At 44.9% G+C, this 12,128-nt stretch overlaps 1 protein-coding gene across 1 annotated transcript in view; it reads right to left on the bottom strand.

The window, feature by feature from the left end:
* Nucleotides 1–1,142: 1,142 nt before the first annotated feature.
* Nucleotides 1,143–12,128, bottom strand: part of TMCO4 (transmembrane and coiled-coil domains 4) — a gene marked incomplete at its 3' end in the record, with an annotated part of 70,658 nt that continues 59,672 nt past the window's right edge. The window contains exons 8-10 of the mRNA XM_006862411.1: nt 3,651–3,815; nt 2,766–2,902; nt 1,143–1,227 (exon numbers count right to left, since the gene is read on the bottom strand). Of these exons, the coding sequence (XP_006862473.1) occupies nt 1,143–1,227; nt 2,766–2,902; nt 3,651–3,815 (387 nt within the window). The remainder of the gene's footprint in view (nt 1,228–2,765; nt 2,903–3,650; nt 3,816–12,128) is intronic.

Here is a 12,128-nt window from a genome sequence, read left to right as displayed (position 1 = left end):
GAAAATACCTCCGGTCAACTCCTGACTCATCCAGCCCCCTCAAATCCAGCCTGCTGATGTACCCACCTCGCCCTGTCCTTGCCAGCAATTGGAGCAGCCATCGCATCACAAGCTGACCTAAGCGAGCATGACGGGGGCTGCTTCAGAGGGAGCCTCAGGACGCAGGAAACTCTGAAGAGCTAAAGTGGCACACTGGCACCCTTGAGCCGAAGTATGCCAACAATGGGTTTTCAAATGGGCAAAAGTTCTGTACATGGAGCACCTCAATGAATCCTCAAAGCAACCACGGGGAGGTGAACCTTGTTCACTCTAATTTATGTGGCCTGAAACTGAGGTTCAGAGGTGTTCTGTGAGCGCCAGAGAGGATGCTGGCTGAGGCTGCAGCCTCTTGTCTCCTCCATCCTGTGTTCTCAATGAAAGAGCTCCTTTCTCGGCGCCTTCTCTTTAGTCTTTCTTGGCCTGCTGAGTCCCACCACTACCAGGACCATGGACTGCGCAAAGTGTTCCAAGCTCTGCTACTCACTGTCCGCAGCCCCCTCTGACAGGTAACCCTTGGCTGACAGAACTGACAGAACCACATTCTGTTCTGGAAACCAACTCAGTTGAAGCTGGGGACAGTGGTCCTCAATCTTTCTGTTGCTTCAGCACAGACAGGATGATACTGGATGGGTGTCCCCAGAGACATGCCTGGAACACTGTCACTGTCATCCTAGCCCAAGCCTGCCCCCAGGGGAACCTGGGAATAAACAAGTAGAGGCATTCTGGGTCGTCACAGTAACCAGAAGGGCTAATGGTATTTGACACTCGAGGACAGGGTGTGAGATGTCTTGTTGTACAGTGTGTGTGTGTGTGTGTGTGTGTGTGCACATGTGTGTATGTGTGGTCTTTTCCATCACTACACTGAGAACCACATAGCCTTCATCCTCTTCTCTCCCACTTGAGAATGTGAATCCGAACTCAAGGGCCAATGTCATTATCATCCATCCTAAATTTCATACAGAAAAAGTGTGTCATTTTCCAACACTATTCTATCATCTCTAAGAGACGCAGACACAAGCAAGGGTCGGCATCTCTGCATTCAGAACCTCCAGTGTGGGGGACAAACTTGTGAAGGGTTTTCATTGGTGACAAGCCAGACTCACCTTTCTCCTGTGCCATCTCCTGCAGACAGAAGTAGATGACTCTGGCTCCCAGGCTGAAGCCAATCAAGGTGACTGGTCGCCGGCCCTGGGAGGTGAAAGAACACAGGTGTCTGGAGGCACAGCCCTGACGAGGGGGGCTGCTGAACGCTCGCAGCTCCTGCCTCGTGCTTAATGAATCATGCATGTGCTATTCCTGGCCTCCCAGTTCCGACATCTTAATCAGGAGATCAGGGACTTCATTTACGCAGGAGACACCTGCCGTTGGAACTGGCAGCCTCTGGTGGGGTTAATTCCCTTCCATCTGAGACTATTATCCCAGAGGCTCAGCTCTCACCTTCCCCAGGAGATAGGACTAGTCAATTACAAGGGTGAGTCAAAAATTATCCATAGTTTGGCAGTAGAATTCATTTTAATCAAATTTTAGAAAAGACAAACCCATCATTTTTTGACCTCATCTCCTTGTTTTTACAGATGCTGCCATCTTGGACCAAGAGTCTCTAATATCTGGTGCACCACTGAGTGCAGAATGCCCTCCTAGGCTTTTATATGAGAGAGAACTTCTATCTTGATTCAGTCAATGTTATTTTGACTGTTCTCCCATTTGCAGCCCAAACGACTCCTAATAATACAGTTTGCTATTATTTCTCCCTCTATTGAACTCACATTTATTGTGAAGGGGAGTGGCGGGGGGTAGTGGTGGTTTCATTTTCTTAGTAAATACTTCTTTACTGGATTCAAATTTTAAAAGGATGATGATTTCTTTTCCTAACCGTTTTACTAGATATTTTGAGCAGTGGAGCTGTCCTCAGGTGGAAGCTCTGTGCTTCTGGGGAGGAACCCGTGGCCACCAGGTGGACGTGGGCGTCACACTCCCCAGAGCCAAGTGTGTGTTTTCATTCTCTCTGCAGGCTTCACTGCAAAGCGGGCCAGAAGTTTCCATTGAAACAGCGCCCTGAGAAGCCCAGCCAAGGAAGCTCAGGTGATTCAGTGGTTCAAAGTCACCACCACTCTGTCGGAGAAAGATGTGGCAGTTGGCGTGCATGAAGCCTTGCCCTATGGGGTAGTTCTATTCTGCCCTGTAGTCTCAGTAGGAGTCAGAATCCACTTGACAGCAATGAAATTTTTGTTTCTGAACCCAGCCATTGTTGTTGTTAAGTGCCTTCGAGTCAATTCCAGCTCATAGTGACCCTGTATAGGGTTTCTAAGGCACAGCTGGTGAGTTTGAACCACTGACCTTGTGGTTTGCAGTCCAGTGCTGATCCTACAGTGCTACAGCCCTGGAGAGTTTTTTTTCTCTTATTTGAAAGAAAAAAATGTTCACTACTCAACATTTAACTTAAAAATCTATTCATAGGAGCCACTTGGGCTTCTGTGTTAGCCCACCAATCAGGTGACCCTGAGGCCCAGTCCTCACATGATTACTTGCTGGAGAAGCGCAGCCTAAGATTCCTATTGGTCCATCCTAGGACAGATGCTTCCATGACTTGAACTGGAGGGGCAGTGAAGATCACCCCTAAAGCCAGGGGATTACTTCCACAAAGACTCGTCTCTAAGGTTGGCAGCTGTGTGCAAGTCAACCCCTCACTTGCCCTCTTGCCTCTCACCACCGCCATTCCCAGGTACCTGCTGCCGGGTGAGCAGGATGTGGGCCAGGTGCTTGCCGACCTCTGCTGACCGATGGAGGCACACGCCCCAGGGGTTGTCGATGACGTTGGCGACACTGAGGAGTGAAGCTGGCCAGGTCAGAGCAGCCACAATGCCTGGGGAGGTGGGAGACCAGCGATGAAGAGAGTGGAGTGGAAGGGACTGGCTAATGGGCACCTTTAGGATGAATGTATGCAGTGTCTAGCTTGGAACCTGCAAGTTTCCTAAGGGCTGTCCAACTGCTACAAAGGTGAGATTTGCAGCGCTTGATGCAAGGGGTAGACTTTTCCCAGCATGTCTGAGATACCAAAGATGGTTTCAGTTCATTATCTTGTATCATCCTGTATTCACACAATTCCCACTTTGCCTTGTAACTCCACAGTCCTTCCCACCAGGCTGGACTGACTTGTCTGTCCCTCCACGCTGGGCTCAGCCATGTGACTTGCTTTAGCCTATGAGATGCTGGTGAATGTGAGGCTTAACTGAGCTATGCATCAGGTCGTGCCTTAGCTGAGTTACCTTAGTTGCCTCAGACAAGGTTAGCCTTGATCAGTTGACAGTTTGCTTGCCCCAAAGACATGAACAGTCCCAGCTAAGGTCAGCCAACCCCTAGTCTCATGAACTATGCATTATAATATGAAATGCTTATTTTAAGCCACTGAACTTTGGGGTTGCTTGTTTTGCAGCATTAACTAACTGACAGACTATGTGATAATGTGGTTGGCTATTTACCTGTCTCCTCCCTGCACAGACTTGAACCTCTGGGTCTCTAGGGCTTATCACAATGCTTGGTTCACAGGGGCCTCTAAGGAACAAGGTAGGATGGATCAATGGTATGCTCTTGTGGGACCAGGGGCAACGTACCAGACAACACAGTGTACTTGAGGGCCTCCTGGGCTACCATGTTGGCCAGACCACTGAGGATGGTCTCGAGGGCATTGCCGAGCTCCATCAGGTACTTGGCTTCCCAGGCCAGGCAGTACTGCTCACGGCTACGGGCAAGGGCAGCCCACGGGGCGCTGAAGGTGCCTGTGGAGAACACAAGGAGATGGAATCTCTTCTTTCTGCAATACAAGATGTTCTGCCCCACTTTTCTGGGCAGGCAGCAACAGGGGAACACTCACCCTTGAAGGGAAGACAAACACCTACCCCCTGCCAGTGAAAAGTGGTAGCTGTTAGTAGAGGCTACATTGCAAAGTATCACCTTGGGAGTCAACAGGCTGGGGTTCAAATCCCAACTCCTGCATTCACTCTAGCTAGTGATCCTAGGCACCTTACATTTAGCCTCACTTTGAGAGATTAACATGTACCTCTCTTCAATGGATTGCTGTTGTTGTTGTTAAGTGCTGTCGAGTCGATTCTGACCCATAGAGACCCTGTATAGTGTTTCCAAGGAGCGGCTGGTGAGCTTGAATCACCGACCTTGTGCTTCAAGACTTTGCAGTCTGACGCATTAGCCCACAGAGCCACACCAGGACTCCATTTCTTCAATGGATAGCTGTATGAAATCCGAGTTTAAACTACTAGTCTATAAAGTGTTTTCTCTCACCCTACAGTAATCCTGACATCAGAAAGGCTTAATTGTTGTTGTTGTGAAGTGCCATCGAGTCGGTTCCGACCCATAGCGACCCTGTACAGGGTTTCCAAGGGTGTAAATCTTTACGGGAGTAGAAAGCCTCATCTTTCTCCCGCGGAGCGGCTGGTAGTTTCGAACTGCTGATCTTAAGGTTCGCAGCCCGATTCGTAACCACTACGCTACCAGAGCTCCTTAGAAAGGCTTAATAGGTCACTTCATTCTTTCATTCCTTGACTTGTTCATTTTTCCATTCATTCGTTCAGGTGTCTAGAGTATGCCAGCTCCCAGGATACAGATGATTATCACTGGAAGTAATGTTTAGTAAGCATGCACTCACATACTAAGTACCAGGTAAATCTGTGCTGAGGACTTTTTACAGAGATTCTTTCATTTAAGCTTCTTCATAGTCTCTGAAACAGGTACTACAATTCGCCTCACTTCACAGCTGATGAAACAAAGCCGTCAAGATAAAAGAGTTCTCCATCTGGGAAGGGAGAGAGCCATGTAAACACCACACTGTAACTCTATTGTGGGAGAGGAGTCTGGGGTGGTGCAAATGGAAGGTTGGCAGTTCAAGCCCACCAAGAGCTACCTCAGGAGAACGGCCTGTTGATCTACTTCTGCAAATCAGCTATTGAAAACCCTGTGGAATGCAATTATACTCTGGCACACCTGGGGCTGCCATTGTCAGGGTCAATCAGTGGCATCTGGTTATTGGTTATCCTAGAAGGAACAGGGGGCTATGGAAGCACAGAAGAAGGGTCCCTAATCTGGCCTCCATCCATTTCTATGTGTGGCCCAAATGACCTGTTCAAATCACAAATCTCGTGCTGCTGCTTAATAGCCATCAACAGCTTCTAGGTTTTCCTAGCTGATTCTTACTCATCCTTGATATTCTAGTCACCTTTTCCAAGGGAAGTCTTATTGGCCCTCTGGCTAGATCACACACACTCTGGATCTTTGCTCATAAGTTCTCATTCCAGGCTGCAATCACATATCCTTCTTTAATGAATATCTCTCCAACAGATTTTCGTCCAGTGCAATGTTCCCAGAGCCCATGATGTGGCACATGGCAGACACTCCCAAATACATGATGAATGAATGGAAGGAGTCAATTTCAGAGTTCCAGTTCTGAGAATCAACTCTATGCCACTCTAGCAGCTGTAGCCAAAAGCCTCCCCTCCATGGGCAGGATGCTATGTTGGTCCAATGATAACTCTATGGCTGCTCCTTCCCCTCTGTGGGAGCCTGTCACAGCTCTACAACAACTCAGGGGTTGTCAATGACTCAGCCACAAAAAGGAATGAGGTTCTGATACATGCTACCACATGGATGAACTCTTATTTTTCCCATTAAATGTTTTGTGTGTGTGTTGCTGAAAATCTGCAGAATATATACAATTCAACAATCTCTACATATACAAATTTGTGATGATGATTACATTCTTCAAGCTGGGTAACCATTTCATCCTCCTTTTCCAGACTTCCTCCTTCATAACATGAACTCACTGCCCTTAAGTTTCTCATCTAGCTTTCCCATATAGACAGTTCTTTAAGAGTCCCTGGTGGCACAATGGTTAAGTGCTTGGTGCTGAAAGGTCAATGGTTTGGACCCACCAGTGGTTCTGAGGGAGAAAAGATCTGTTGAACTACTGCCACAAAGATGACAGCCTCAGAAACCCTGTGGGCAGTTGGACTTTACTCAAATACACTCACTATGAGTTGCGATCGACCTGACAGCACACTAAAAGAAGACAGTGATTTAAAAGAGCACATTTGCCACTGGTATTTTAAAGACCAGCACGGGACCCATGGTAGACAGATTGCAGTATAGCTTCCAGTCTAAGACAAACTAGGAAGAAGGCGAAGCAGACTACTCTGAACACTTAGTCACTGAAAACTTTATGAACAGCAGTGCAACATTGTCAGATATAGTGCTGGAAGATGAAAAACATTATGAATAGCACCAGAATATTGCCAGATATTATACTGGGAGATGAGCCCCTCAGGTTGGAAGGCACTCAAAACATGACTGGGGAAAAGTTGTCTCCTCAAAGTAGAGTTGACCACGATGACTCAATTGGAATAAAGCCTTGGTGATAGAAATGATGCTGGAGACCACATGATAGAATTTGGCTAGACCAATGACTTATCCATTGCAAATACCTTTTTAAAACAACATAAAAGGTGACTGTATACATGGACCTTATAAGATGGAATACACAGGAATCAAACTGACTACATTTGTGGGAAGAGATGGTGGAAAGGCTCCACATTATCAGCCAAAACAAGGCCAGGGGCAGACTGTGGAACAGACAATTGCTCACATGCAAGTTCAGACTGAAGATGAAGAAAATGAAAATAAGTCCATGAGAGCCAAAATACAACCTTGAACACATCCCACCTGAATATAGAGCTCATCTCAAGAACACTTTTGATGCATTACACACAGTGACCCAAGAACAGAAGAGTTGGTGGGATGACATCAAGAACATTATACAGGAGGAAAGTAAAAAGTAATTAAAAAGACAAGAATGAAAGAAAAGACAAAAATGCACATCAGAAGAGACTCTGAAATTGACTCTCCAATGAAGACATGCTAAAGCAAATGGAAGGAACGAGGAAGTCAAAGAGCTGAACAGAAAAATTCAAAGGGCAGTTCTAGAAGACAAAGTAAATTATCATAACAAAACATGCCAAGACTTGGAGTTGTTGTTGTTGTTGTTAAGTGCCGTCAAGTCGGTTCCGACCCATAGCGACCCTGTATAGGGTTTCCGAGGGTGTAAATCTTTACAGGAGTAGAAAGCCTCATCTTTCTCCCGCGGAGTTAGAAAACCAAAAAGGAAGAACTCAAGATGAAAGAACTGAAGGAAAAAATCCAAATCTCAACTTGAAATATTGAAGGATCCTATGGGTAAAATATTGAACGATGTAGAAAGCATCAAAAGAAGATAGAAGGAATACACAGAGTCACTGTACCAAAAACAAATGGTCAATATTCAGCTATTTTAACAGGTAGCATATGATCAAGAACTGATGGTACTGAAGGAAGAAGTTCAAACTGTACTGAAGACACTGGTGAAAAACAAGGCTCCAGAAATGGATGGAATGCAAACTGAAATCTTTCAACAAATTCATATAACCCTGGAGACATTCACTCTTGTATGCCAAGAAATTTGGAAGAGAGTTACCTGGCCAACTCGTTGGAAGAGATCCACATCTGTGTCCATTCCAAAGGGAGGTGACCCAATGGAATGCAAAAGGCATCGAACAATATCATTAATATAACATGGAAGAAAATTTTTGCTAAAGGTAATTTAAAGATGGCTGCAACAGTACATTGATACAGAACTTCCAGAAATTCAAGCTAGATTCAGAAAAGGATGTGGAACAAGGGATATCATTGCTAACGTCAGATGGATCTTGAATGAAAGCAGAGAATACCAGAAAGATGTTTACCTGTGCTTTATTGATGTGCAAAGGCTTTCAACTGTGGATTATGAAAAGTCATGGATAACATTGTGAAGAATGGGTATTCCGGAACACTTAATTGTGCTCATGAGGAACCTGTATAATGGCCAAGAGACAGTCATTTGAACAAAACAAGGAGACTCTGAATGGTTCAAAATCAGGGAAGGTGCGCATAAGGGCTGTATTCTTTCACCATACTTGTTCAATCTGTATGCTGAGCAAATAATTTGAGAAGCTGGATTACATGGAGAACAGGGCATTAAGATTGGAGGAAGACTTTCTAACAACCTGTGATATGCAGATGATACAACCTTGCTTGCTGGAAACAATGAGGACCTAAAATAATTACCGATGAAGAACAAAGACTACAGCCTTCAGTATGGATTGCACATCAATGTAAAGAAAAGAAAATTGTCACAACTGGACCAATAAATAACATCATGATAAATGAAGAGAAGATTAAAGTTGTTACAGGGCAGCTAATTATTTCTTATGACACTTCTAGCCACATTTCTCCATTCTGTGATGTACTGAAAATCCTAGCCTCTATGTCTGTGATTATGGACCCATTTTGAAATGAGTTGCTAAGGAGTAAAGATTAAGGTGAGGCTACGGAGTCCTGAAGTGGCACTGTGGGTTAATGCATCAGACTGCAAAGTCGTTTGAACTACAAGGTCGCTGGTTCAAGCTTACCAGCTCCTCCTTGGAAATCCTATACAGGGTCGCTGTGGGTCGGAATCGACTTGACGCTTAACAAGAAGAAGGAATAAAGGTTACGGTGGATCTAAGTATTAAGAGTGCCCCCACCTTAGTAGAGGGTGTGACTCAAGTCACCACCCTTAGTTTCCCTTGGGGGACTGGTCTGACTCCAATTTAGAAGACTGCTTTGGGAAAGCTTACTCTCTTACTCTGGATCTCGCATCTGGCTCGTGAGGTCTGACCTCCTGTTCATGGGACTTCCGGTCCATCACCTGATCTGATTCAAGAATTCCTGCAGTCTTATGCATCAACAGTCTGTTGTCTGACCTGCTGATTTGGGTTCTTTAGTGCCTGTGATTATGTAGGTAAGAAGACTCCTCCAGACTAATCTCTTAACTATGGATTTGGGACTTGCCAACCTCCACAATGTCATGAGCCATTTCTTTGGACAAATGTGAGTTTTGTGTGACATTGCAGCGTGAGTTTTGTTCCTCAAGACCCTGGGACTTGAGGAAAGGGAAGAATGGTGATTGATATGAAGGACTATCAAGGGACATAACTTGTTGGAAAAGTGAAACAGTTGGAATATCTTTAACCTGCAACTCACAGGGACCATTATTGTGTTGATTTTTAGAAGAGAAATTATTCATGTAGCTGGTGTCAGAAAGGTGGGACTTGCTGCAAAGGCCCTAATTCACTGTACTATGTGGTTTTGGAGAAAGGGAGGTAAACAGGAGAACAGGGAGTCTTTGGTTTCTTGATGGGTAAAAGTCATTCATGGATTGAAGTAGTTACAATCACTCACCCAAAGCAAAAGCTATTCATGGGAGATAGAACTGGTAGGTATAGATTTAGGTCCTGATGAATTGGCTGGTTGGATGCATATGGAAATACGGAGTGATAAGGAAAGAGGACTTCATTTTGCTTGGCTCCACAATCAACACTCATACAAGCAGCAGCCACAAAATCAAATGACATATTGCATTAGTAGCACAAGACTTCTTTAAAGTGTTCAAGAACAAAGATACCAGTTTGAAGACTAAGGTGCGCCTGACCCAAGTCATGGTATTTTCAATAACCTCATATGCATGTGAAAGTTGGACAGTGAATAAGGAAGACTGTAGAAGAATTGATGTATCTGGGTTATGGTGTTGGAGAAGAATATTGAAAGTACCATGGACCACCAAAAGAACAAACAAATTTGTGTTGGAAGAAGTACAGCCAGAATGTTCCTTATAGGCCAGGATGGCGAGACTTCATCTCTCACACTTCGGACATGTTATCAGGAGGGACAAGTCCCTGGATAAGGACATCATACTTAGTAAAGTCAAGGGTCAGCAAAAAAGAGGAAGACCACCAACAAACTGATTGGCACAGTGTCAGCAGCAACGGGCTCAAGCACAACAATGGATGTGAGGCTGGTGTAGGACTGTGTTTCATTTTGTTGTGCATAGGGTCACTATGAGTCAGAACCAATGGGATGGCACCTATGAGCAACTATATCTGTTTGACTTAAAGAATACTTCAAGGGGGTATTTTTAGTTTAAAGTTTAAAGATTTTCTCAGGGCAATACTTTCAGAGGTTTTATCAGCTTCAATAACTCCAGAAAATCTGGATTTCATGTGAATTTGAAACTCTGCAACACGATTCAGGGTTGCTATGAGTTGGAACTGACTCGACAGTACTTAATAACAACAACAACATGTACGGACTTTGTAAACATGACACTGAGTTTAAGATGTTGACATGCAAGGTCAAACATTGTACTTCTACTATTATGAACTATCTAAAATAGGCAGATGCTTAGTTACAGGAGGTAGATGAGAGGTTACCAGGGGCTGGGAGAAAAAGGGCAGTGAGGAGTGATTGCTGAAAGGTTGCCGAGGTCAGTTTGGGATGATGGAAATGATGTGAAAATGGATGGTGGTGATATTTTGCATGACATTGTGAACGTAATTAATGCTAATGAGTTGTACACTTAAAAGGGTGAAAATGGCTAATTGTATGTGAGATATGTATCACGTAGCATTTATATACATTATTAATATACATATATATTGACATAAATACATAGAGTACGGGTGTGGTGCTGTGGGTTAATGTGCAAGACTACAAAGTTGGTGGTTCAAGCTTCTCAGAAACCCTATACAGGGTCACTATTGGTTGGAACTGACTTGGCGGCACTTAACAACAACAACATTAAATATATAATTGAAATACATCTCTTGTCATACACAGACAGTGTCTCTAGCAGGGGACAGCCAGGCCTGAGTGAGGCTGTGAGTACAGAATGGCACAGGTCTGCTTTAACGCTGACCCATGAAGTTCAGCAGCTTCCTGGATAAGTACCTCATGCATAGCAAGACCCACCGCCCTGAGTCTGGATTTCGGCATCTGTGAGAACGGAACAGTATCTGATGCCTGGAGTGGTGGGCATCACAGGCCATGTTGTGTGAAAAGCATTCTATAAAGTAATGTATGGAATTACATGGCTCCATGGCCAAGCATACAGGCTGTCGGGCCAGAACAGGGAAGTCCTTATCTCTGACTAGTTGGGAGAACCTGAGCCGCCCTATGAGTCACAGTTTCTTTATCTGTAAATTAGGGAGAGATAATGCTCACCTCTTGAGGTAGATGTGAGGAACCAATGTAGGCAAAACCCTTGGGTCGTCGTCTAGCTCCTGGCAAATGATCTGCTATAAAACTATTATTCCTATTGTACATGTTAAGTGTCATCGTGTCAGTTCTGACCCATAGCAACCCAGTGACGGGTTTCTAAAGATTGACTTGTGAGCTTGAACGGCCAACCTTGCAGATCAAACCAACTTTGCAGTCTAGCGCATTAACCCACAGCGCCATCCAAGGGCTCCACTAGGTACGTAATCATGTTTAATAAAAGAGTGAGAAAAAAGAAACCAAAGCCCAGCTAGTCTCATCATACATAGAAGCAAGTGAAATGGGCTTAATACTGTCACCTCAAGATTCATGTGTACCTGGAAATGTAGAATGTGACCTGATTTGGAAACACGGTATTTGTAGATATACTTAGTTAAGGATCAACATGAAATCATATTGGATTTGGGGAGGGGGAGCTTAAATCCAATGAAGGAGCCCTGGTGGTACAATGGGTTAAGTGTTGGGTGGCTAATCAAAAGGTTAGGAGTTTGAACCCAGCAGCTGCTCGGAGGGAGGAAGTTGAGGCAGTCTGCTTCCATAAAGAGTTACAGCCCTGGCAAGCCTATGGAGTGGTTTACTCTGTCCTATAGGGTCACCGGGAGTGAAATCAACACAACAGCAGTGGGGTTTTAAATCCAATGACTGGTGTTTTTGTAAGACAAAGAGAAGACACACACAGATACAGGGAAGAAGGCCATGTGAAGACGGAGGCAAAGACTGGCGGCACGCAGCTACAAGACAGAAAATGCCAAGGATTGCTGGCAATCACTAGAAGCAAGGAAGAGACAAGGAAACATCCCAGAGCCTTCCGACGGAGCCCGGCCCTGCACACACCATGATGTAGGACTTCTCCCCTCCAGCACTGGGAGGAGACATATTTCTGATGTTTCAAGCCAACCAGTTTGGAACCATTTGCTATG

Source organism: Chrysochloris asiatica, unplaced genomic scaffold, assembly GCF_000296735.1.
Source record: "Chrysochloris asiatica unplaced genomic scaffold, ChrAsi1.0 scaffold00047, whole genome shotgun sequence".
NCBI classification, from domain to species: Eukaryota; Metazoa; Chordata; class Mammalia; order Afrosoricida; family Chrysochloridae; genus Chrysochloris; species Chrysochloris asiatica.
Note: the sequence above shows the minus strand (reverse complement) of the source record. Positions and strands in the feature narration are given on the sequence as shown.